This window comes from Ascaphus truei, chromosome 3 (genome assembly GCF_040206685.1).
Source record: "Ascaphus truei isolate aAscTru1 chromosome 3, aAscTru1.hap1, whole genome shotgun sequence".
Taxonomy (NCBI): Eukaryota; Metazoa; Chordata; class Amphibia; order Anura; family Ascaphidae; genus Ascaphus; species Ascaphus truei.
Window position 1 is genome coordinate 342,950,307 of NC_134485.1, and position 26,271 is coordinate 342,976,577.

The 26,271-nt window shown below is 42.7% G+C and overlaps 1 protein-coding gene across 3 annotated transcripts; it reads left to right on the forward strand.

Annotated features, from left to right (window-relative positions):
• The first annotated feature begins 1,464 nt into the window (after positions 1–1,464).
• TESPA1 (thymocyte expressed, positive selection associated 1) lies at positions 1,465–26,021 on the forward strand. Of its 3 annotated transcripts, none has more exons than XM_075591706.1 (9): positions 1,465–1,592; positions 2,557–2,750; positions 3,205–3,250; positions 11,548–11,600; positions 20,504–20,557; positions 21,858–21,894; positions 22,303–22,386; positions 23,644–23,852; positions 25,663–26,021. In XM_075591706.1, the coding sequence occupies exons 2-9, from the start codon at positions 2,588–2,590 to the stop codon at positions 25,902–25,904; spliced, it is 888 nt and encodes a 295-aa protein (XP_075447821.1). In that variant the 5' UTR covers positions 1,465–1,592; positions 2,557–2,587; the 3' UTR covers positions 25,905–26,021. The 3 variants fall into 3 exon arrangements, with proteins under 3 accessions (XP_075447821.1, XP_075447823.1, XP_075447822.1); XM_075591708.1 differs by having other exon boundaries at positions 23,644–23,744; XM_075591707.1 differs by having other exon boundaries at positions 3,208–3,250.
• The last annotated feature ends 250 nt before the right edge of the window (positions 26,022–26,271 follow it).

Consider the following 26,271-nt stretch of genomic DNA (forward strand, 5'->3'; position numbering starts at 1 on the left):
GCGTGCACCGCGCGTGTCACAGAGCGTGAGGGACGCAGCGCCATGGGGGCGCTCTGCAATGAGGGAGAGAGAGACGGAGAAGCGGCAGAGCAAGGTAATGTGGAGGCTGGGGGGATAGAGACACGCCGGGGGCCGCGGATGGGAGCAAGTGATTGCGAATGCGTGCGCACATTGCAGAGAACGCGCACGTGACCTGAACGCGGGTCAGGGTATGCCAACCGCACCACAGAGGAACGGCCGCGAGGAAAGGAAGGGGAAGAGTGAGTACGCAGGGAAGAGGGAGGGCTAGAGGCAGTGGATACAGAGGTGACGGGGACACGCTGGAAAGCCTGAGTCCCCCGATCCGTCACAGCTGTGAAGCGTTATGTACATTAATACATCTTGAAAACGAGAGGTAACTCTCAATGTATTACTTCCTGGTAAAATATTTTATAAATAAATAAATAAAATTAATGGCGCTATAGAAATAAAAATATACATACATACAAATGGAATTAGGACGTCCCTGCCCAACATGGGCAATCGCTTGTTATCATGCGATATCACATTTGTTCAGGTAATCTTGCCCGGCGGTGAAATACATGTTGCAATTATTTGTTACCAAATTTGCATTCCGGATGTAACACTGGAGAGGGAGTGGCTCAGTGAGTAACGACACTGACTGGCACTGAGAGTTTGAAACAGGGGAGCCTGGTTCAATTCCCGGTGTTGGCTCCTTGTTACCTTGGGCAAGTCACTTTATCTCCTTGTGCCTCAGGCACCAAAAACATAGATTGTAAGCTCCATGGGACAGGGACTGTCTGCAAAATGTCTCTGTAAAGCGCTACGTAAAACTAGCAGCGCTATACAAGAACATGCTATTATTATTATTAACACAGCTTAATCTAGGGGCTGTGCAAAGTTTTTAACTTGTGCCTCCCTGCCTCCTTGCCTTGTGCTCCCTCGGCTCCGGCGTCAAATGATGTCACGGCGTTATTTGACGCCGGTTACCATGGCAATGCTTCACCGAAGATCAGGTAAAAGAAGCTGCAGAGGTCTCACGAGGTCCCCCCGGCATTTAATTTAAGTGTCTTAGGGGAGAGAGAGGGACCTCTGTAGCCAGCCCGCCCCCGCTGGGGGGGCGCCCCTCATTTTGCGCACCACTGGCTTAATGAACACAAGCAGATTAAAAAAAAATTTGTGTGACATACTGTATTTCCATACAAATTTTCTATACCACGCACAGTTGCAGAGCCGGAATCAAATTGCTTTTAAAAAAAAGCCCCAAACGCACAGCTCAGACACGCGACACGGCTTATTAATTATGTTAATGTATTAATGTGAAAAGACACTTGATTCCCACGTACTCTATATATAAACATTTGTCAACAGGTCATAACAGTCGGTTTAACCGCAAGTGATAACAATATAGGAAGTGTGGTGGTGGCACAAGAAATGATGCAACTGTGGTAGTACTGAAGGCTACATGCTATAACATGATAATTTCACGTATCTGTCAGATGCTTCCTGTGCCTGCTGATCTCACTGCATGAGTTTGTTAATGCCATTCAAGCAGTAGAAACGGTCTGTGAAGAGCTGAGTGGAGACGTTTGGTAGGTGAATTATGTGTGCAACTTTAAACCTCTTTGCTTTAAGGTTTTATTTGTTGAAAAAGGGAGAAGCAAATTTTAGAGGAGAGATTACAATTACTGTGTGGAGGACAGAGGAGGCGGGAGAACAACTGAGAGGAGACGAAAAGGCGCTAGAAAAAAGAAGTCTACTGCGTTATAGGTGAAAGGAAGCCACTACTGTTTCTGTTTATTATGAGAACTGGAAGAGGAAACTCTAGTGACATTATAGAGAGAGAAGATACTGTATACAGTATGTACTGCTTACAGGAGGGAGAAGATAGAAAGGACATAGACCACAGTGCAATGTACCACCGTTAGAAGAAGGATGATCAGGCAATAGAGGGCATCATTTAGAAGAGAGGTAGATTTATTTATTTATTTAATTACCAAAATGGTTTACCAAGAAGTGAGTTACCTCTCGTTTTCAAGTATGTCCTGGGCACAGAGTTATAACAATACATGGTTACATTGTAGATGCCACTGAGATCAGATAATACCAAGGTAGGACTGATTGGAGAGAGATGAGAGTGCTTCAAGACTGAGCGAAAGCTGAAAACATCAAAGCAGGTACTGTTTACTGTACATGCAAGATGGGAGATAACATTAGCCAGGAAGAAGCAGACTATATAAAAATAAAATTTTGAGATTCAAGAGAAGTGGCAGATACCACCTGATGAACAGGAAATAGTCACCCCCAAATAGACAGGGAACATTGAAACTACAGACGGGGGAATGAAAGGATCGGTTTGGCATGAACTGAACAAAACAGGGGAAAAGGAGTCTCTTGTCATCTCCCCCAAAAGTATATTATTTTATTAAAATACTGTACTTCTTTGCATGTATGTATATATTTATTTGTACAGGGCTATCCATGTACATTCACAACAGTAATACACTCATCCGCACCTTGGTTAATGTTCAATGATTTTGAACTCGTATTTTGCAGCGGTTCTTGCTGGTCATCATCCATACTACACATGAAATGCCCATCTGTGGAATGCCCCACCTCATCGGAGAGGCGCTTGGCATGGACACAACGAACGCGACACTGGCACAACACAGTCGATGAGGATGATATGGTTGCTGCCATAATGTCCATCCCAGAATTCACTTATGATGTGGATGATGTATTTTTCGAAGGTGAGTGTAAAATATGCTCAATTCATATGCTTAAAGCAAGGATACAGCGTTTGTCACTTTCCGGTGGTGGTTAGGTAAAGGAATTAGAGCAGAGATACATAACCTGCTGTTTTTAAATCTGAATGGCCAGTTAATGAATGAAGTGGTAAGGAGTCTATCACCTTTAGGACTGTCAACATTCTGGATGACTGTATAGATAAGGGCTTACATACGGAGCATCTGACTTTTAGGACTCTGAGGGGACTAAATAGTTGAGGTAAGCGGGATACTTAGTCTCAAGGACTTTGAGAGAAGTGGATGGCTTAAGTGGAGGAAGCAGGGCATGCAGAATCTGTAACCTCTAAAATTAAGTATAAGGGGGTTTGATGCCTACTGGCATGTGACATACTGTAGATACAGAGCCTGACACCAGTTGAACTCTATACATTTAATTATGAAAAATCTCTGTTTTTAGAAGGACATTCCACTAAAAAGATCCAGGACTGGCTTCAAGACTGCAGGTGAGTATGGATAAGCAAAGAAGGAGTTAAGATAGCAGTGCTGCCTACATACAGTAGACACTGGACAAATTAAGGCATACTGATAACTGTACTTACCGAGCATCTGTGAAAGACAACATTTAATTGAACCACCTCACGATTCTCCAACTCCCAATAGCTGGTTAGCAGGATCCTAACTATTAGTACTCAGGACAGGAAACAGCAGATAGGGATTGTGCAACCTGCCTTTGCTAGGCCTGCAATGTTTAATGACTCTAATGCCCCTCTGTAATGTGTAATAGCTAACAGTAATGTCTCATGTGACACTTGTTTCAATCAGTGTCTACGAACAGGGCTATTTGTAACCATATGATGTGTATGAGACATACAGTACAGAAGATTTATAAGATTTATAAAGCACAGCAAAAAAGATCACATAATAGAATAACAGTAAAATCTGATGACAAAATAGAAAGTGCATTTGGATGTTTTTTCTCAACCTTTATTTTTGTGGTTAAGGAACCCTATAATTAAATTGGGAAATTCTGCAGAACCCCAACCCTCCTTAATAGCCCATCTGAGATCAGATGCATTGTATGGAGCCCTAACCCCCTCTAATAGCGAGTTTGAAATCAGATGCATTGTAAAGAATCCCAACCCTCTCTAATAGTACGTCTGAGATCTGATGTATTGTAAGGAACCTCATCCCTCTTTTATATCACGTCTGAGATCAGATGCATTGTAAGGAACCCCAACCCTCTCTAATAGCGCATCTGAGATCAGATACATTATAAGGAATCCCAATCCTCACTAAAAGCGCCTCTGAGATCAGATGCATTGTAAATTCTTCTGTGTTTGGTACAATTTTCAAATGATCTGAAAAATGCAGGGAAGCCTTAAGGGCTGCTTGGGAAACCCAAGGCTCCCTAGGAACCACGGTTGAAAAACACTGGACTAGACGAATGCACAGAAATTAATAATGAAAACATTTAGAAAGGAATTAAGTTAAAGGCTTATATATTTAGTATTCATAGGATACCTTGGGGGGTACTGCTGCATTTATCCCATGAAGATCTATGAGTGGCTACAGCAGTGTTTCGCGATTGGTGACCCCACTCAGAAAGAACATACTGCAATTAAAGTCAATACTGTATACTGTACTGTACGTTCAGCTTCATCCATTTAGAGAGAGGACATGTAAAAGCCTAACTAAACTACACCTGCTGAGTCCCACTGTGCCCCATAAATCTCTACAGTTCAACAACACTGTGGGGATGTGGCTATTAGTGTGAGTGACAGGGGTAAGGCAGACAGGCAGCACACAACATCAGGGAAACAGATGTCTGTTTATTGGTGGCTACTTTATAGAAATGTATAAGGGCATACAGTATTAATATGCACTGCATGAGAAGAGGTGAAGTAATGCTAAGAAGATTAGGAATTGTCTTAACCCTAGAGGAAGTCATTAACTACACACACAAAAAAAGTGAACATTTCTAAATATAGTAACCCGCTTCCCCTACTGCCCACATACATGTTAATGTCGCTTCCTGTCCGTCATGCATGAGGAAGCACCTAGAAACACATACAACAAATAAGCATCCCAATAGGGGGTTGTGTATCAAAGTCCTCTAGTTTAAAATCAAGTGCAAGAAATCAGTACTACAGTAAATGTATAAAAGAAAAGAAAAATCATATTTAAAGCATCTCTATTTTTCCTATTATGTTTATGACCAGGAATGTGTTTAGCTGCAGGGTTCGGATATACTGTACAGCAGGTAACTGTAATGTCTCTTCTACCAGGCTCCTGTTGTACTAAAGGGGCCAGTGGGTCATTACCAGTGGCCGATTTCCTAGTAGGCTGAGTAGGCTAAAGCCTAGAGCGGCAATTTGTTTATGTGAGTGTGTGTGCGTCTCACCTTTTCCGTAACAGGCCCTCTCCTGTAGCGTTGCGTCGTCATGACAATGCGGCATCACATGCCGCGTGATGTACATTGCCATGACAATGTGGCATCATGTGACATTGTGGCTCCGATGTCGTGATGTCATACGCTGACGAGGAGTACCACCCCCAGCCTAAAAGCAGCAGAAAGCGAAATCCGCATTACACTGTTTCATCCTACTGGCTTATAACCATTATTAAGAGTGCTAGGTCAATATATTTATTGTATTTAAGATGTGAGATATGTTTAAAGTAATATATCTTCCAAAATAAAATAAATAGCTAGTCACGCGTTATGGGTCAGTGGTAGTTACTGCACAATAGATAGAAATTTGGAGGAACATTGATTAAATGTAAATACAGGTTATCATACCCATTCTGGCGTTAAATCCCATTTAAGTCAATGGAGGTTAACACCAGAACAGGTGTAATAACCCCAACCAGCCCCTCCTGCATGTGCCTCTTGGTTTAAACTCGAATGTGAGTTATTTCAGATGTATTTCGATTATCCACATACAGCTGCTCTGATGCTTCTGAAACTCACCAACCCTCTTATCACCCTGTACCCAATGTCTTCTTACCCGGGTCTGTACATTGTAAGCTCCCTGAGGCAGGGCTTCCTCTAACACATTGAATGTCTATCCTACCTCTTCTAACACCACTGTAATCCTGTCTGTAAATGTTACTTATGCCCTTAATCAGATCTCTGACTGTCCATTAAATATCGAATTTAATACACCAAACTGAATGTGTATTACCTGTGTTCATTTAATGCAACCATGTATTATTATAACTCTGCATTATCCAATCTGACTGTTGTGTAAAAAAAATTATTTTATTTAATTTGTAGTTGTTCTCAAACTGACTGTAAATTATTGTGAAGCCCCCTTATTTACTTGAAAAATAAAGGATGAAGATGAATGTTTGAAGCATTAAAATGTTGTTCTAATGCATTTTTCAGGGTCTGGAGGGAGCTAATTCCTCCTTTATGTATGAGAAATAATAAGGGGGACACCCCCCAAGGGTTTAAGAAAACCATGCTCCACATCAAGAGGACATGTATATAATTGTGAATTTATCAGGACCACAAAGGAGGGGGGAGGGTGGTCCTAGCAGGGAATAGAATTGAGTAATACTAGGAAAGAAAGGATTTCCTTATGGCTGCACTCAGGTTGACACCCTGTAGTAATAAAATATACACGTTATTTAATATAATAAAATACAGTAAATTGGCCCTGAAAAGGCAGCGAAAAAGAAATAGTATAAAAAAAAACAATTAAAAATTGAGGTAGGTGTGTGCTGATAGTAGATGCCAATAATATCTCATATATCACTTGGTAATGTCTTGAATTTCCCCTAAGGTTGGGGTGAAGCTGGCTGTTTATATAGTCTCAAAGGTTCATACAGTATATCAGTGTCTGCTGCCTATTGAAGTGCAGACACTGCATCACCCACAGTGTAAATAAAGCATAGGAAGATATAGCTACAGGAGTATCCACTTGAGGTGAGTATTTAGATACTTAGGGCCCTATGCAGAGAGCAGCGCTAAAATAAATTGGAGATGTTAATAAATTGTACCTGTAATGGCGTGATTTTATCTCCATATGCAGAAAGGCCCGAAAACTGCATGTAAAATCATGTGTGATTATGGAGAGTTTCAACCGGCGAGATGCGCGCTGGTGAAACATGTTTGAAAAAAAACGCGTTTTTTCCCTCACGCCGGTGAGCTCAAGCTTCCTGCCAACTTTTTTTGGCGGAGCAAATTGTACAATTTCTCTCCATTTTAATGGCGCGAACAGCCACTAGATGGCGATCGTGCCTTTCTGCATACGGCGGTTTAAAAGACTGAAGAAATATAGGTTCTCGCCAGCCGCGCGGCAAGATTTACAAATAAAAAAAAAAAATGGCGCGTTTTTCGTAACCCGCCATTTTTTGCTGTTTTCAACGCAAATTTCTCAAAAAAATGGCAATATTTACTATAGCGCTGCTCTCTGCATAGGGCCCTTAATGTCTCAAACCACTGTAGTTAAAGAACAAACTCCCTATAATTGTATAGGGTGAGTATACATAATAAATTTCAAAGTTGCACTAGTTATTATTAGAAGAGAGCTTTCCCTCTATATAATAATATAAATAATAGTTTGTTCTTGTATAGCGCTTCTAGTTTTACGTAGCGCTACACAGAGACATTTTGCAGGCACAGTCCCTGCCCCATAGAGCTTACAATCTATGTTTTTGGTGCCTGAGGCACAGGGAGATAAAGTGACTTGCTTTGTCACAAGGAGCTGACACCAGTCATTGAACCAGGGTCCCCTGCTTCAAACTCAGTGCCAGTCAGTGTCTTTACTCATTGAGCCACTCTTTCTCTTTATATATAACTGCCTCTAAGTACCAGATATATAGGCTAGTCTATTGACCAATTGTATAGCTTTAAATACACTAATACTGGATCTAGCTATCTTAGATATTCTGATACTCTCTGTCTTGTGAGTGAAATCAAGTATTTGCAAGCGCCCTAATATATCCTACTATGTCAGAGCACTGTGCTGCCCACGGACACAGTCTCCCTAAGTGCTCTTACCGGCCAACGCACACCCCTCTCCGATGAGCCGACATCACACGGAAGTGACATCTGACGTATCAGACATACGTTTCACCAAATCTGCATCATCGGGGGCATTTGTTCATTATAGGGAGTTTGTTCCTTAACTACAGTGGGTTGAGACATTATCTAAATACTCAACTCAAGTGGATACTCCTGTAGCTATATCTTCCTCTGCTTGATTTACACTGTGGGTGGTGCAGTGTCTCTGTACTTCAATAGGCAGCAGGCACTGATATATGAACCTTTGAGACAATATAAACAGCCTGCACCCCTCCTTGTTCATTTCCACTTGGAACCACACATAAACCTTCAATTAAGTTGAATATTCAAGACGTTACCAAGTGATATATGAGATATTATTGGCATCTACTATCAGCACACACCTACCTCCATTTTTAATTGTTTTATATACTAGTTCTTTTTCGCCGTTTTTTCAGGACCCATTTATTTTATTATATTCAATAAAGTGTATATTTTATTACTACAGGGTGTTTTCCTGAGTGCAGCCATAAGGAAATCCTTTCTTTCCTAGTATGAGTTAAATAAGAACATGCTATTATTATTATTATTATTATTATTAATAAAACCTAACAGTATTTCCCTGCGTTACCATGAACGGCCTTTAGTAGTTATGTAATGTTAGGGGGAATGCCTCTTTTGCATATGACTAGCCCTAATGGCCGGAATAAAAATAACCAATACTATATTTGAGGAGTTGCATTGGGTTAGCATTAGGTTATTTGCATTAGTGGACAGGCGTTATGATTAACCAAATGTAATTTTAAGTTAACGTTAAATAGCCTAACAGAGCTAAATTTATCTGGGCCACAAGGTCTTGTTCAATATTGTCCAAAGTGGCCCTTAGAGTCCAGACTCTACTAAGCAACAATGCAGAAAGGGAAACAGAAGACATTCAACATGTAGGGCCTGACTGACACCGAATGTGAAGAAGGCGAACCTGGTTCAAATCCTGGTGTTAGCTCCTTTTGACCTTGGGCAAATCACTTTATCTCCCTGTGCCTCAGTCACCAAAAACAAAGATTGTAAACCCATCTGGGCAGGGATGGTGTAACAATCCTATGTGCTGTGTACCGCACACTATACTGTAATTATGAAGTGCTTTGAGTCCCATTGGGAGAAATGCGTTATATGAGAAAAGCGCTACATGAAATAAAGTTATAATTATAAGACACCTTCTATGCTGTAAGATGCCATACAACTCATTCACATTAATTTGCCATAAAGGGCCATATTTATTAAGGGGTGTTATGAAGATGTCATAGCACGGCACAGTAAATAGGGCCCCTAGTATCTATACAATATGTTGCAAATATCAATACATGTTTTATTGTCTCTGTATTTCACTCCCTTCTTAGATCTTTATCAGTACAAAATGTGATATAAAAAACAACCAATACAGAATGAAAAAATAATCCATTAAACATAAAAGAAATATCCAATCAAAATACACACACACACAACAAAACTCCATTATTTAGATAATAGGATTTTGTGTTTGGGATCAGTGAATGGTTGAAGCATGTAAAAAGGCAATTACATAGTGATAATGATATATGCTACTATTTGAATTCCCAGCTGCAGGCCTCGGAGACCTTTGCAGTACATTCTTGATGCATGTAATCATAGCACTATATATATTTCCAATGGAAAAATGATAGAGGCGTGATTGCCAGTACTATTGCTTTCATGACAGAGATTAGTAAAATGTGTATTTCCTATAATGGAACAATGGGCAGTTCATTTAGTTTTACAGAAGTGATCACAACAGCCAAATGGGCTGAAGGAGTAGCTTAGGGGTAATGATTCACTGCTTTTAGACGCTGTAAACCAGGTTCAAATCCCAGTGTCGGTTCGCACTTAGGCAAGTCACTCAACCTCCCTCTGCCTCAAACACCAAACAAGATTGTACCTTTAAAATGCATTGTGCAGCCCTGTGTATACTGTCAGAGCGATTTAAGGAGAAAATATATCAATAAATGTTTCATATTATATGTCAAATTCTAGATTATATATGTGTGTGCAACCTACCAGGAAAACACTAGAAGCAAAAAAAAATGTTGATCCTAAAAATTGAGCAAAACAATATTGTTTACACCAGAAGCATATATATAAGAAGCTTGTTAACCTTGTTTCTTACAAGAAGAAGTTCAGTCAGTGGAGACACTGACTCTGTAAACAATGACACTGAGTTTGAATTTGAGAACCTGGTTCAATTCCTGGTGTCAGCCCACTGTGACCTTGGGCAAGTCACTTTATCTCCCTGTGCCTCAGGCACCAAAATAATAGATTGTAAACTCATCTGGGCAGAGACTGTGTCTGTAATCCTACATACAATTCTGCTTGCCACGCACTATATTGTAATTGTGAAGCACTTTGAGTCCCATTGGGAGAAAAGCGCTATATGAAATAAAAGTTATTATTACAGTTAGTGTAAATCTCTTAGAAGCAGAAGTTAACACCACGTTAAGACCTGGCAGATTTATCTGAGATACAGTGAAAGGAAACCTGAACCAGTTCTAAGCACAATTTTTAATAAACATCATTATAATATTGCACTGGCTATCTCTTTCCCGGACCTCTCCTATATCCAGCACTCACTGGAGCAAGTGGAGGAGTATTGGAGCATAGCTGGCACCATCATATATTGATGCAAAATGTTGCAAGTTGTGCATCTTTTTGGAGTATTGCAACACATATCTTAGTCTATGCAGTAATAGTAGTCATGATGATGATGGGGAGGTGATGCTCTGTCAATAGACCAGTGTTTGTCAACCCTTGGTTTCCCTGGGCATCCCTAAAGGGTTCCCTGCCATTTTCAGAGCATACTGTATGAAAATTGAACCAAATACAGAAGAATTTACAATGCATTTGAACTCAGACGGACTGTTAAAGAGGGTTGTAGTTCCTCAAAATTTCACACTACAATTATAGGGTTGCTTAACCAAAAGAAAGTTTGGAAACCACTGCAGTAGACAAACACATGAAGCAATTGTGTCTAATCCAATATACCAACCAACGGTTTGTGAGCCTTTTGAAGGTGCACAAGTACCATCGCTCTAACAATAGGGCATTTATACCAAATGTCAAAATGCTTGCAGTTGACACGCTGTCCTTTAACTTTGTAAAGGGGAAGGGGTTTAGGCAGCCACTAAATTACACTAAGCTTCCCTGGAAAATACATAGTAGGGCATATTTTTCTACCAAGGCTGTTCCACAACTGATGGAGAGTTATGCATTGATGGAGGAAGAAAGGTAGAGTGTGGAGAACGGGGAAGGGCTATGGCCAGACTCATAATAAATAAAGGGCACATGGAGTGGCCTCTAAAATACAACAGTGAAAATAGTCAAACACACACTATTGTAGTAATGTGAAGTTTCCAGGGTTTTTTGTTCCATCAAAAACTCAAAATTTAAGACATTCGGACAACTCTATACAATATAAATTACTAACGTTATAGGAGTTTATCTGCTACTGTTTCAAAGCTTAAACTGATGATTGGCATGATGTAGTTGTCAACAGTACTATTCTTGGAGGGGGGATGTTGGGGTTATATTGTATAGGGGGGTTGAGGGTTTTGTGATCTGAGTAGGAGGTTCTGTTATCTACAGTAAGTTGTAGTCATTCTCAGAATAAAGTGTTTTGGGGAAGTCAGAGAAAATATCTGTTGTCACCAGAGACTCAGAACAGTCTTTTAAAACGCTAAACAAGGCACCTGGTAACGCAAGCATTTTATGTTCTCCATCTCACAGGTCATCCATTGAGGATATATCCTCCGAGGACATGTTGCGGCCTCACATCAAAGGTAATAATAGAAATAACGATACTAGTAATAACTATGATGGACAGATTTGTAGGTTTGAAATCCAAACTTTGCGAATTTCAGTGTTTATTCAGATGTCTGAGTTGAGCAAAACACAAGCCAAAACCAAAAAAAGGCTCATTCTCAGATACTTTAAAAAAAAAAACATTTTACATTTCAAATGTCAAAAGTGGGTTAAAAAAATCCTAATTATTTTTTATTTTTCCCCCAGAATTCTTTATAAATTTAAATGCAAAACTCATTGAGTCCAAACATATATTTTCTGAGTAACAAATCTAGAACACAGTGAAAGTGCCCACTCGTAATAAAAATAATCAAATATCTTAAGATAAAATAGGGATCAAGTCAGTCTGCAGTGCCTTGGCTTGGTTCTATTGTACCTCACTGACAGCAGATTCCTACAAAGGTTGGTGTATTGTTGGAGTGATGAGGTGCAACACTGGAGACTCCTACATTGATTCTGCAATATGAGACTACCTCCTAGTGCCTGGGATAACCCATCATCCCCTACACAGAGCACCAGCAGAACAGTATATCTGCTTACAAATGTATGGGCACCTGAAATTGACACAGTGCCTAATCCTTGTAAATCATGGTTACTGCCATATTGTTGTGAGTAATATTGTTTCTAAAGTGAACTCCTCGGACATATTTTGCATTCACATTCTTTTCTACGTTTTATTTGAAACTTTCATTTTACAAGACTTTACAGACAAATTTGGGGTGAGGTAGCATTACAAATTTGGGGCAAAATGGATGCAAAATGTGTCATTTTAACCGTGCGCCTCTTTATATCAATGTATCATGGTCTTTAATCCAGGCTTTGCACCATTTGCATCGACTTGTGATTGTGGGAGGGATATTAGGAGATCAGAACTTTTAACACCTTGTATACCTTCTGGGATCAATTGACGAGGCAAAACAAGGTAGTGGAATAGAATGAGGTTTATTCGGGTAAACCCACGTACACACAAATGAAATACAAAATACAGTTGAAATACACATTTACTGGGAGTCTGGGGGTGAATACTAGCCTTAAATAGGTGCAGGGCGTCTGCTTCGGAAGGTTTACCCTGTCCGGGAAATCCCTCCCGGCTTCCTGGTCCTCTTTTTGGCTAAAAACCTTAGCCGCGACCGCTACGTTCTAAAATGAGAACTTGGACCTGGCGTCTAACTTAGTCTCTGCTAGGCAGGCTATCCTAACTACAGAAATTAAACCGGCTGCTCTGCTATTCATAACAGAACAACTTTGAAAACCCCGCCCTTGCATCACTGATTCAAGCCACAAGATGGTCTGGTTCTCTGCCTCGCCCATCTCCTTACATGTTCTATGTTCAGCATGGAAGTAGGAGGAGCGACCAATCAGAGCATGGGAATTCCATCCCACTAGCCAATAGAAAAGGGGGCTCGTCTCTTGGCTGACGTCAGCGGAAGAGGCGTGCCAAGCTGGCTCCAAAAGCCGGGGGAGCAGGAAATATGAATTAGCCAATTGGAAACGTGCCTACAAGCTGCATCTTCCCCCAGCTAACTCATTGCCACCCACTGGGCAGGTTCCACCAGTTCTGGCAGTCGCAAACGGTGTCACCACAGGGTGACTTTGTACTACGGACCTGGCAAATCGCCCTTCCCCTCTCACCAACCAGTTTTGTCACCTCTGGACATCCTCTTTCCTTTGAACACCAATGTCTATCCAGACATCCCGGCACCTGTGTGGATGCCCGGGCTGGCTATATAGACATTTATACAAAATACACCAAACACAATAAAACATACTTTAATAAAGAATATGTCTTGGGAACTCTTGTACCTGTGAGGGAAATGGGTCTGGAATGTATGGGCTCGAAAACCGGGAGACTTCGGGACACTGTGGAGCCCCCCGTGTAATTCACCCCGCGTACACCCAAATTATGCCCGCACCCAGGGAGAATTAGAGGACTACCGGTAACTTTGTCCCCGGAACTCCTGCAAACAAAATAACTGCATTTCCATCCAAACATCCCACTTAAAACTTACACTCAGGAAGTCTTATATGTCTGGGACAAGGGTAACAGGTAAAACAGAAAAATAGGGCATGCTTTGACTTTTATAGTGCATTCAACATTACATTGTCCCTGGCTTATGTTGCTACGTAGCTGCCAGGGACCCACGGTTTTCAGGGGTAACCAGTCGGGCTTCACCTTTATTATGAATCCTGCTACCCCCTACAGTCACAACATGATACACAGATTATGAAATGTAGCAAATTCTGCATCCCCTGCGTCAATTTTATATCTTGTATTTGCATTAAAACAATCTGCGAGGTCTGAGGTGGCGTAAACTTTGTGCCTAACAATTTGGGCGTCAAATGTAAGAAACACTTTGATACATTTGATGGAAATATAAGCAGAAAATGGAGCAAAGTGTCAAACAAACTTCTAATTGCACTTTATTTTACGTGGATACACCTTTTATTGACATTGCTCTCCTCATTAGCATTGACATTGCACTCTCTCATGCAGGGGTATCGCCATATTTGAAAGAGTAAAACTGTGAAAATGCTCTGTCCTCACCCAGTGCCAAAACATAGTAAATTTGTGTGTTATAATTAATTTAAAGGGACAATAAAAGTAGTTATACTGAGGTTAGTCATCAAGGTTGTTTACTGAAGACTCCGGCCTGTAAAACTGGGGCTTTTATGACAATTTACTTTGGAAAATATAAGGATGCCTCATTGTTTAGCAAAAAAAAAGTGATGTGTCAAAATCTGTCTATTTTAATTTTAGGGCCCAACTAATTGATTATAAATTAGTTCTGGGATCACACTTGTACAGTATGACTGGGGTTCCCAACTTGTGCTATCCGCACCATCGAGGTACTTAAGATCATAGAAGTGGTTTTGCACATAATTGTGGCTTCTACGCCTCCATGTGCTGTGTGATATAAGAGAACAGAAACCAAGAGAAAACAGGCCCAAAGCACACAGGTTATTTCTAGAGTACATTGCAATGGTTAACTAAAATATATACACATCTATGTAGTTGATGACACAAGAAATGATGTTGTTACGGTGGAGCACTAGAGAAAGAAAATTGGGGGGTGCTGCAGAAGACACAACACTCCCCCAGAACCCCTTTACAACGCACTCTCCTGTGTAAATAAACACAGTGTAAATAAATATTACATTGTCAGTATACACAACGACTAAAAGTTTTCTGCTTACCCTACTCCTTTTGCACCCCGGTTTGACTCAGGAATTATATGGCTGAGCGGGTGTTCTCTTATTTTCTTTCTTTACGGTGGAGCAGTATGAAGAAAATAGTACTATTAACCTCTGACATGTAATATGGACTATATTTACTATTGTATGGCAAATATTCTGTCAATTTTTAGTATTCATCGAAAGTTTTTTTGGGATCTAGTCTTCAGCAGAACAATGAAAATGTAATTGTAAGAAGAAATGCTTTATAAGGCTTCCAACACGATCCTACACCCTTTCTATATAAAACAAACTTAATTAACGGTAATTCATTTTAAGTTTCCCTTAGGCTTTCACTTTTCATGAAACAAAAGACAATTCATTATCTAAATGGGCATGGAATGAAATGGTCGGTCAGTTGGATAATTCAGTGATTTGTGCAGGCATTCTGCTATCTAGAGGTTTTCAAAAATGATTACCGTAGCTTGAAGGTGAGATATAGATGTAGCCAGGTTCCCCCCCTTGTACTTACTGCCGTTCGCAGAGAGGTGTGGGGGCATGGTAGCGAGCAGCGCGCCATCACAGGAATACAGCCGGTTGCCGGGAACGCGTGCGGGCCATTGCTAAGGCCGTTGTCGCGTTGTTAAGGTCACGGCGGCTCGAACTGCAGGGCGCCGCCATCATTGCTCGGCAGAGTTGCGCATGCGCAGAAAGGAGCGTGCGCGAACCCTAGCCTATCAGGGAAGGCTCTAGGAAGGGACTACAAGTCCCATGAGCCTCTGCGCACCCCACGTGATGCCAGGGAGCCAATAGGGCTGGAGTATCTCCCTGCACAGAGGGATTAATACATTTCGCGGGCTCTGAGCACGTTAGTCAGTCGGCGCCGGGAGCAGCTAAGGGAAGAAGGTAGGGTGCAGGAGTCAGCGACTCTCTGCACTAGGCCAGCAGCCCCTTAGGCCCCAGATAGCCCTAAGTCACTACAGCTGAGTATTGTAGGGACTGGCCTCAGTCAGGGACATTGCCCCTTACTATACAGAGTCCATAAGAGACACAGCCGACGCTGCGCGTCCATCCAGAGGTTTGGGCCTATACCTCCGCTGCCGTTGCAGAGGCCTTCCGGGTGGGATCGCCCCGGATGGTGGTTTCGGTGTTCTTCTGTTCGCCGATCCTTTGTGAAGTTCCGTTGCAGGCCCGAGCACTGGAGTGCTCGGCAGGTAACTCTGGTCAGCAAGTGCACCAACGATATTGCTTATTATTGTTACGGGACTAGTGACTGCGCAGTCACATATGTTTTCTCCCTCAAGGGTGCGGACAGATTGTGTGGGGTTATGGACACAGGGTGGGATCACCCGGTGTAAGTGGAAGTGTTTTGCCAGACGCAGTATTCAGTGTCCCCTCAAGGGAGGGACACCTGTTGATTGTTGTTAACCATTGTATATGCAGTAAAGCCAGTTCTGTTCTGCCACTGTTTGCTCAATGTGATTGTTTCCTGGAGGGCCTTTTCCCACTCCGTTGGGATCCCAACCCAGGTGGAGGCGTTGCACCACGAGATCGTAATATATGCATGTTCCCCAGGCTCCGCAGCGGAGACTTAGGTTCCTGAGAGCCACGCAGGTTACACAGCACGGCAGTAGCGTCAGTATTCACAGGGAATACCCGTTACATACAGATGTAGCCAGACTTAACGTCTTCGCTGCTACGACCACGGTGGTTGTGGCATTGAAGAAATAATGCGTCTGGGCTCCACCCACAGCTTGATTGCGACAGGCACTGTCCTCTATGCTGCAGACTTTTGCTTGTTCGACCGCGGCCCTGAGAGCAGTGAGTCTTCCTAAATCTGTATAATGATTTAAAACATTTTTTAAATCCTCCATGCTTCCCGTAACTGACAATTTCTTCAGATAATGTTAATCTCAACTCAGTCTCCCTCTTTTCCAACATACAATTCAGGGAGGTTTCTTTTCATTAACCCCATTGCTACCAGAGGTAATTTCAAAGTGTAGGGGTTAAGCAGAGGCGCTGCTTGAGTGAGATGACCTGAAAATGTATCATTTTTCTACCTTCCCCCCTAAGAAAAATATCCCCCATCCAAATGCGTGCCATTGAAAAGATAAAGATGTAACCCTCTTATCTAGGGTGACCAGATTTACAAAAGTAAAAACCGGGACACATTAAAAAAAATATTTAGAAAACAAATTACATCACCAACTGCGCCCCTACTCCTGGCCCCCCCTCTCTCACACACACTCAATTCTTTCTCCCCCCCCCCCATCATTCTCTCCTCCCCCACATTCTTTGTGTGTCTCTCTCCCCCCCATTCTGTGCCTCTCTCTCCTCTATTCTCTGTTTTTCTCTTTCTCTCTTCCCCATTCTGTGTCTCTCTCTCTCCCCCATTCTCTGTGTCTCTCTTCCCCATTCTCTGTGTCTCTCTCTCTCTCCCATTCTCTGTGTGTGTCTCTCTCTCCCCCATTCTCTGTGTGTCTCTCTCTCCCCCATTCTTTGTGATTCTCTCTCTCCCCCATTCTCTGTGTCTCTCTCCCATTCTCTGTGTGTGTCTCTCTCTCCCTCATTTTCTGTGTCTCTCTCCCACATTCTCTGCATCTCTCTCCCCCATTCTCTGTGTCTCTCTCTCCCCCATTCTTTGTGTCTCTCTCTCCCCCAATCTCTGTGTCTCTCACTCCCCACCATTCTGTCTCTCACTCGCCCCCCATTCTGTCTCTCTCTCCCCTATTCTGTGTGTGTCTCTCTCTCTCCTCCATTCTCTGTGTGTCAATCCCTCCCTCATTCTGTGCTGAGGTCCCGAGTCCTATCGGAGCCAAGAGTGAGACCGGGGTTCCCCGAAGTAGACATTGCAGCGGCCGCTCACCCGGGTAAGAGCTGCTTGTCCCCTGGGAGGCCCTGACTCTGGGGAAGGAGGGAGGGATGCAGGGATAGCAGGGTCTTACTGTGTGTGTATATCTATGCAGGGCTGGGACTGTATAATGTTAAAATCCTTATTAACTAAATGTGGTTATTTTTTATGAAGTCTTGCTGTCAATTTTAAATAATGGTGTTCATTAGTATGCCCATTGAACTCATCTTTTGTATTCTTTCTGCAGTAAAGCTTTCCTTTCTTTGTAATGCTATAGCATTTTACTGAACACAGTAAGGCCACAATTGCTGTAAATGTTGTTCTGGCAGGGTGTGTGTGTGTATAGGAAGCCGGACATTCCTCTCGGCAAATTCTGCAAGTTTGTGAAAAAAATTAAAACGGGAGCCATGCTCACACCACGTTATTGCGTTCTGCGTTGTAGCGGATCGCGCTATAACGGGGTTGACCTGTATGATGCAGTTAATTTGCATCACAATTGCTCCACTTTTGCCTTGATACATACTATATGCCCCATAGACCCCTCTAGCGTTTTACAAAGCCTTCTGCTTCAACCTCCACAATATTGCCCTTCCTCACACAGAATCAAATTAGTCTTATCCATTCCCTCACATCCAGTTTAAAATACTGCAATATGCTTATAGCTGTTTTTATCTCCCACTTACTTCCTTTCCAGTTAGTGTCAGATTTCCCATTAGGCCCGGACCCAGGGTGGCAAAATTTTGGGGTGGCAAAAATTGTCCTCTCCCACCCCCCCATTTTCTTTTGCTTCACTCGCGGGCCTATTGGACATAATGGGAATATACTTGTCTGAGTCAGCGGCCTCCTTTCTGTCGCACTCCTGCTCTTTGGAATCCCAGCGGCAAATTATGTCGCGTTTCCATGGCAACAGACCGCGGTGCGAAATCACGTTCATGACGTCCGCGGCGTCATTTGATGCTGGGATGCCAAAGGAGCAGGAGGGCATTAGAAAGGAGGCAGCCGACTCAGGCAAGTGCCTAGCTGTTTCCAGTTGATTCAAAATTGTTCACCAAGGCATGTATCTCACTCACTTCCGTATGCAAGTCCCCATAGCAGTGCATTACCATAGCCAAGAGAATTAAAGTCAGGTGCTAGTTCTCTGTAGAAAGCTCTCCATGATGCTGTTTTTCACTTTCATCTCATTTTAAAATAATCTCCTAGATACCATCTCAGTTCTGCCCATGAAGTTCTGCTCAGTTCTGCTCATGGAAACAAATAAGTGTCATATTGCATTAAACATTAGTGTTTTGTACTAATGTTAAATACGCATAATGAGAAATAAGGTTAGGAGGTGTCACAATTGTATCCTTAGGGCCCATTTTGTCAATAAACAATCAAGAAACTGCTTTATATACATATTTCATTTGATATAGGCTACATTATATTTCCTGTGTTACCACCCGCCATATTGTATTTGTAACACACTCGCCCCCCCCCCCTGGGAGATATGGTGGCTATGGTGTATGTCGTGTGTTACCTGTGGCTCACATGAGGCCTGAGCTTCTGCTGCTGGGAGCCTGGGGTGTGCCTGATCCATCTGGTGACAGTGCCTCCACCTGTACGGGATCCTACTACGTTGGATAACCCCGTTACAGGACCCCATGCAATGATACACACACTGATAGTAATAATAACAGTTTACTGTATGCATAAGAAGAACAACAAGCAGTAGTACCACGTCCCCACCAACTAGGCCTCGCAGGGCCGTAACCCCACAGTGTCCTCCAACCAAAGTTCCCACCGGATGGGTTATTCCCCAAAAGTACTGAGGGCCGTGGGCACCAAACCACCCGGTGTCCACAAGCAGCAACCCACCCAAATGTGTGTGACAATGCTGTCCACAAGAAATGAAGGTGTCATAGTTGGTGCACTTTGAGTATCTGCCCAGGTGCTCCTACACCCGGGTATGGCCGGAAGATAATGCGGATCCACTGATCCAGCTATGTCAGCGCAGCTTCCGCCTCTATGTGGGGTGGTATCCCGCGTGGATGGTTCCACCATGAAGAAAGTCTCTCTGTCTCGTTGGGGTGATCCAGTCCCAGACCACCAAGGGGCCAGGTTGCAGCCGCGTCCTGGTGTTTTCCATCATGGTTGGGCTACAGGGCAAGGTCCCTATCCATGGAGGCTCCCTGCAGCAGCCACAAGCTAACACGGGGAGTCTGGGCCAACTGGGACATACGGGGGGTCTCTGGCCTAGTGCAGGGGTCACAGATGCCCTGCAAACAACCTACTCTATCCTGCTCCCAGCTCCAACTCTCGTGGCTGCAAGCGTGCCAAAAGTATCAACTTAGTTGCAGGGATTCCTCGCAGCCCTATTGGCTGCTGTGTAGCACCTGATCTAGCAGCCCCAGGGACTGCTGGGAAATGTAGTTCCCCTGTGGGGCTTTGCCTAACATGGCCGCCACTCCTATCCCTCACTGCGCATGCCGCCGCACAGGGGATCTATCCGCGCATGTGCAACCTGTACTGTGCATGCACGCTCATAACCAATATGGTGGCGCCCTGTAACTGGTGCCGCCGGGAACCTCCGGCGACTCGCTCGCCTCTTCATCAACAGCCGCACCCCCACACACTCCCAGCACCCACAACGGACCACCTCCCCTCACTCTCCCCAGCCTCTGCTTCCAGACTTGGAGGTAAGGGGTTAAATGGGGACCAAGCGGACCCTGGCCACATATTATGTTAGCATAGTAAATTTGACCTTTAATCAACATAAGATAATACAGGGCACACTAATGTGGTACATTTCTAACCCGTGAAGTATTAATTGGGTTAACAAGTGAGTATGTTATGCAGATGGCTACCCGCTTCTCTCTCCAGGGTCCTGCAGTAAAGGAAACAGCGTTGATGATGATTTGACTCTGGGAGCTGAAGGTAAGAGGCAAAAAAATAAATGTATGTTAAAATCCATTATAGCGATTGTATAATGCATATTGACTTTCCATACCCTGAGAGGGATACATGCACGGGCTTATTCCATTCTGAGAATATCTGATGAACCACCTATACAGTACAAGATGTACTTTCCTAATGAAAGCAGCAAAGAGCAATACAAATAACATTGAAGTAATGTTACCCTAATTAGAAATACGTTGCTAGGAGAGGTTGAAAATATCTTTTTTTTTTGTGCATGGAAAAGAGCATAGGGAAGGCACACAATTTCTATAAACAAAAAACAATTTGAAAAACTATTTTACTTATTGAACAATTCACCACTGGATATTGTGGCTGGAAGTACTTTTAATGTTTTTTTTTTTTTTTCAAAGGCTCATGAGAGCTACAGTATTAGTTCTTAGAGATGGGCACATTTTGGGGGCGAATTTGAATCCGCAGCGGATCAGCTGGTTCCTTTGGTCCGCGGATTTCAGCAGATCATTCTCAAAAAGAACGATAAGCGTTTTGCTGATTTTTTTTAATGATTACTACAAATACACGTCAATACATGGATTCCGCAATCCGTGGGCAGATTTTTAAGAATCCGCCACCGAGTTGCTGAATCCGCAGATTGGATTCTACAAATCCGTCAATGGATTATATCCAACGGCGCTTTTTGATGAATTTGCGCGGATTAAAACCAACAAAATCCATTTGTGGATTTTACACTGTGAAATGGATTTTGGGGGGAAAATGCGAAAAAATCCGGGAGACGGATTAGCAAGATATATATATAAATGCAGCCTCGATGCTTTCCGTACTGTGTACACCTCCCAAGACTGGAAGTAGAAATGATTGTCTTGCTCCGGCAGATGGATGCGCTCTCCTGTAGTCTTCTCAGACTTGTCAATGGCTTACCCTTGTTGGAGACAAGATACTGGGCTGCATAATAAACATTTGGGGCCATATTTTTTATGGGGTGCTAATCCATAAAACACAATCCATGGTGGAAGACTTACAGCCCCATTCAAGTAAATTGGTCAAGAGGTTATCTTATGGAGTAGCACTGCTTAGTACTGGCCCTTGAACTTGTAGTATTTACTCTACTCTATATCTTTCAATTATCTTTGGAGACTAAAGATTACTTTTGTTTCCATGTTTCTGTATCCTTCTGCAATGAAATACCTGTAGATAGCATTAATAGGCTATAGATGCTCCTATTACAGGAACTGACAAACTCAGTAGATCATTGGCACAGAAGTTAGGTCTGATTTGATGGGTTCTCTTCTTTTCCCTCTAGCAACATTATTATCTGATAACTGTAAGAGCAGAGGGAGGTAAGCATGATTCCATTCAATCCACTTTAATTTTCATTTATCTCTTAATCATGTTACAATGCATATTTCTACCTCTTGCTCTTTCTGCTTATACAGTACTTATGCCACATTGCAGTTTTGCATCAGGTAATGCTCCAGTGTAAAAAAAGTTAATAGTCAGAGAAAAATAAGTGATCACAAACTGACTTATTAAGCAGAAATAATTAAGCATACTGATTATTGGAATACTGCTCCAGATTGACCTTTTCTTTCTTCCCACATTCTAAATATCTTTTCCCTATTACCTCATACCCTTGGCCACAATAGATTTCATAGCTGCATATTGTAGCAATGTATTTAAAGTGATATGAGGGAGTGGAAGTGAAAGTATAATGATACTTAATTTAGAAAAATGTATTGCTCACACAGAATGATGTTGGCTCATCCACGACCTGAGAACTTGCACCTGAGTAACAGTATGACATCTAACTCCACTAATAAGACCAGTTCAAGGTATGTACAGTATGTGGCTAATAAATATTTATTTTAACAAATTACAGAACAAAGATAAAATGGGTACTGCAAGATGTGGCGGGTGGGCAAAACAGTGTTTATAGTAGATTATTGTTGAATTGTAGTATAGTACAGACCTGTCAAGTCTCACGCAATTTTCGTGAGTCTCACACACTGGGAATGTCTCTCACAGTCTCATGGAGCACGAAGTAAATCTGATGGTTCTGGGAGACTGAGAGACAGTCCAAAACCTGCCCCCAATGTCAAAGACCCCTAACCCTCACGTTATAGATCCTGACAGAATCTTCCCTCATCCCACTTCAGGCATGGATCACCTGCTCCAGAGTTGAGAAAGGGTCTCATGCAAAACATCACGCATGTGGGAGGCAAAAGTCTCATGCTCCAGAGTGGGGGGATTGTGGACAGCTCTTGCAGTATCCATTTAAATCTGCAAGAAAACTAGTTTGTTTGGTGATCGTATAGATTATTTTTCCAGGCTTAGGTTGGTTCCATTCTTAGGTTTTGTAAAAAAAATGTTACGGCATTTTCTGGATGCACTGCCCCTTGTTTTCCCTCAATTTCTTTGAAATTTGTTGATGTTGAGCCCTTTAGTGGACAACTCCATGTTTTCACTATCTGTGTCCTATTTTCCCACTGAGCTCTCCTTTATAAATTGAGTAGTTTCTTCCCTCGGCACACCCAGAGCACTCACAGATTATTTACTCCTGGTTCAGTTTTGCTGTAAGCATTAAATAGAGCTACTCATATCTGTCTTGACCGGGGGAGTACAGTTATTAGTTTAAATGTATTTGTACCACTCATTGGTAAACCATCACAATGTATGCAGTAGATATGTCCCACTTTGCCTTTTTGGGGACATTTCTATGAAAACAATAGTGGAGGGAAGTGTGTGGTATACACTTGTTCATCTGCCATTTGAGATTCGGGCACAGGAGGTAATGTCTTGACTAACATAAGGAGCCCATGGTTGAGTTGCAGAATTTTTGGAGAGTTCAAGAGCAGCAGTTTATGGATTTAGGAGCAGTCTGAGCAGCAGGGAGAAGCACAATAACCCCCAAATGCCATCTTCAAGCTGTGTTGTGGTGTTATTGTCAACCCCCACCCCCCCTTCTATCTTTGATCCATTAGGTCCTAGAATAAGGAAATTAAGAGTTGTCAAGATAAAGTACTGTACCAATCTCAACCTGCCACGCCACTCCGCTTCCTTTTTTCATACCCTCCCTTTCTCTTACGCAGTGTCTCAGAAATCCTGGAGATGTGTCAGGAAAATGCAGAGAACATTCTGTATAATCTGGGATTTGCCAATGAGGAGCCCCATGCGACAGCAAAAATTCCAGGCAGGTTTTTCTTCTTCCCTTCACTGGCAGCAGGCATTGATTTCAGAGTATTTCTGGAGTCCCAAGTCCGAAGGATGGGTATGGAGGATTCCAGCTATATACTACCAAGTAAGTGGTAGGGAATACAGCGTTTGGTCCTCCACCTCTAATTTGAGAGATTACCAGTACAGTACTATATAATAAAAATTAGCAATAGCCCACTACCTAAGAGCAATGACTCCTTTACTTCTTACCAGCTCCTCTTACAGTTTCATACTGGTGATTCCAATTGCACCAAAAATATTTTTCATTTACAGGTGGCTCCAAATGATCATTCTCTAACTGCCACCCCAGTGCCTGTATTTCAATAATTATTATGCTACAGATGTATGTTTTCAGACTTATTTTTTCACTGCATTAAAGAATGCTATTTGCTGCAGCTCAGCAACTTTGATTTTGGGGGTTGTGTGTTAGCTTGTGGTTTATGTATTGGCTTCCTATGCTTGTGGCATGTGGATTGCCAAGGGAACTGAACCACGTAAACCTACAGAAAAGTGGAAGTCAAGACTAATTGGGCTGCATATATGTATCAGGAATACAAATTCTAAAGCTAGCCTATGATAAATTGCTCGATCACATTACCCTAATAGGATAACCTGTAAATCATTTTGGTTGGGTTAATTGATAATAATATCAATTAATGGTGAATTCTTAATTAAGAAAATAAAAACAAGCTATTGAGTCCGATCTTGACTATTGTAACCTTCTACTGTCTGGCTTACCTGCCTCTCACCAGTTTACTCTATAATCGATCTTAAACGCTGCTGCTAGAATCACTTTAAGTGCAAGTGTAAGTGCCTTTATTCCTGGCCAACAGGGCCAGTGCTACCATTAAACGATTTAGGTGGTTGCCTAGGGCGGCATATTTTGGGGGGTGGTGGCAGCAGAGGAATAGAACGGCGGGTGGCAGTGGGAGAAGAAGAGGGAGGAGGGCATCGGGCAGCAGAGGGAGAGGAGGATGGCAGGAGCGGACAGGGCAGCAGAGGTGGAAGACGGCAGGTGAAGAGGACTAAGGACCATGTGAGCGGAGCAAAGTGGCATAGGTGCATGGCTGGGGAGGAACGCTTCCCAGCAGTCCTACCTGGAAGTCTTTACTGACTTCCGGTGTTTGTTGCTGCTATAGCACAGCTTATCCCCAGGTGTCCTCCTGTGCCGCACTGCTCCGCTCACATGGTCCTCAGTCCTCTTCTCCTGCTGCCGCTGCCACCCGCCGTCTTGCTGCTCTGCTCCTGCCATTCACAATTCCCTTCTCTCTCCGCCACCTGACGTCCTCCTCCTGATGAGAGGAAGAAGAGAAGGAAGTGGGGTAGAGAAGAAGAGGAGAATTAGGGGGATATAGAGGAAGAGGAGAAGGGGATGAGAGAGGAAGAGGAGAAGGGGGGGATGAGAGAGGAAGAGGTGATGGAGGGGGTTGATAGAGGAAAGGGAGAAGAAGGGGGGTGAAAGAGGAAGAGGAGAAAGAGAGGGTGAAAGAGGAAGAGGAGGAAGGGAACGAGAGAAGAAGAGGAGAAGGGGGATGACAGAAGAAGAGGAGGAGGGTGAGAAGATGAGAAGGAGGGAGTGAGAGAAAGAGGAGGGGGTGAGAAAGGAAGAGGATAAGAGGGGGTGAGAGAAGAAGGGGAGAGGGGGTGAGAGATGAAGGGGAGAAGGAGGAGGAGAGAGAAAGAGAAGGGGGAGCGAAAGGAAGAAGAGAAGGAGGATGGTGAGAGAAGGAGGGTGAGGAGGGGGGTGAGAGAGAATAGGGCTATCATTTAATTTAAAAAAAGTTTCACCTAGGGTGCTGAATACCTTTGCACTGGCCCTGCTGGCCATAGACATTTATAATTTTGATTTGATTGCACTCATCCTCAAGTCATCTTGATATGTTGTATTTCCTCAGATCATGAAGCTATGACTGCCACAGCTGATGCGCTTTACTGTCTGTACTCCCATCTGACAAGTACACCTGTGTGGAACATAGCCACCAACCCTGGGTTTTGGACCTATGCAGACATTACCAATATCAACGCATCTTTATTAAAGGAAGATCATTTCACATCTCCTATTGACCACCTGAGGAATGCTATTTCCAGCACTCTATACTCCAGCAATAAACCAGGGTTGACTGCAAAATACCACTAAGAGCTCCTCTTCCCGTGGCAGCAGCTTGGAGCTAATTGAAAATGAAAACGAGTGAAATAACGCAGAACATTTGAATGAAGTTTATTCTAGGGAATAAAGCAAATATAATAGTAACAATTATAATATATACCTTTATATCTATACATTATTTAACATTTGACCTTATATTTTCTTATACCAGACATTGAGAATCTGAGCATACTAAAAGTAAGAGAAAGCGTGTTAACTTCTTTATACTCTATGTTGCACTAACACAATATACAAAATCAAACTGTCTTATAGATGTTTGAGAGCAGTCCAGCACTATACAATAAGTCACAATTACCAGCTGTAGCTTTCAAGCATGTGCATTGTTTGTAGTTAGTAT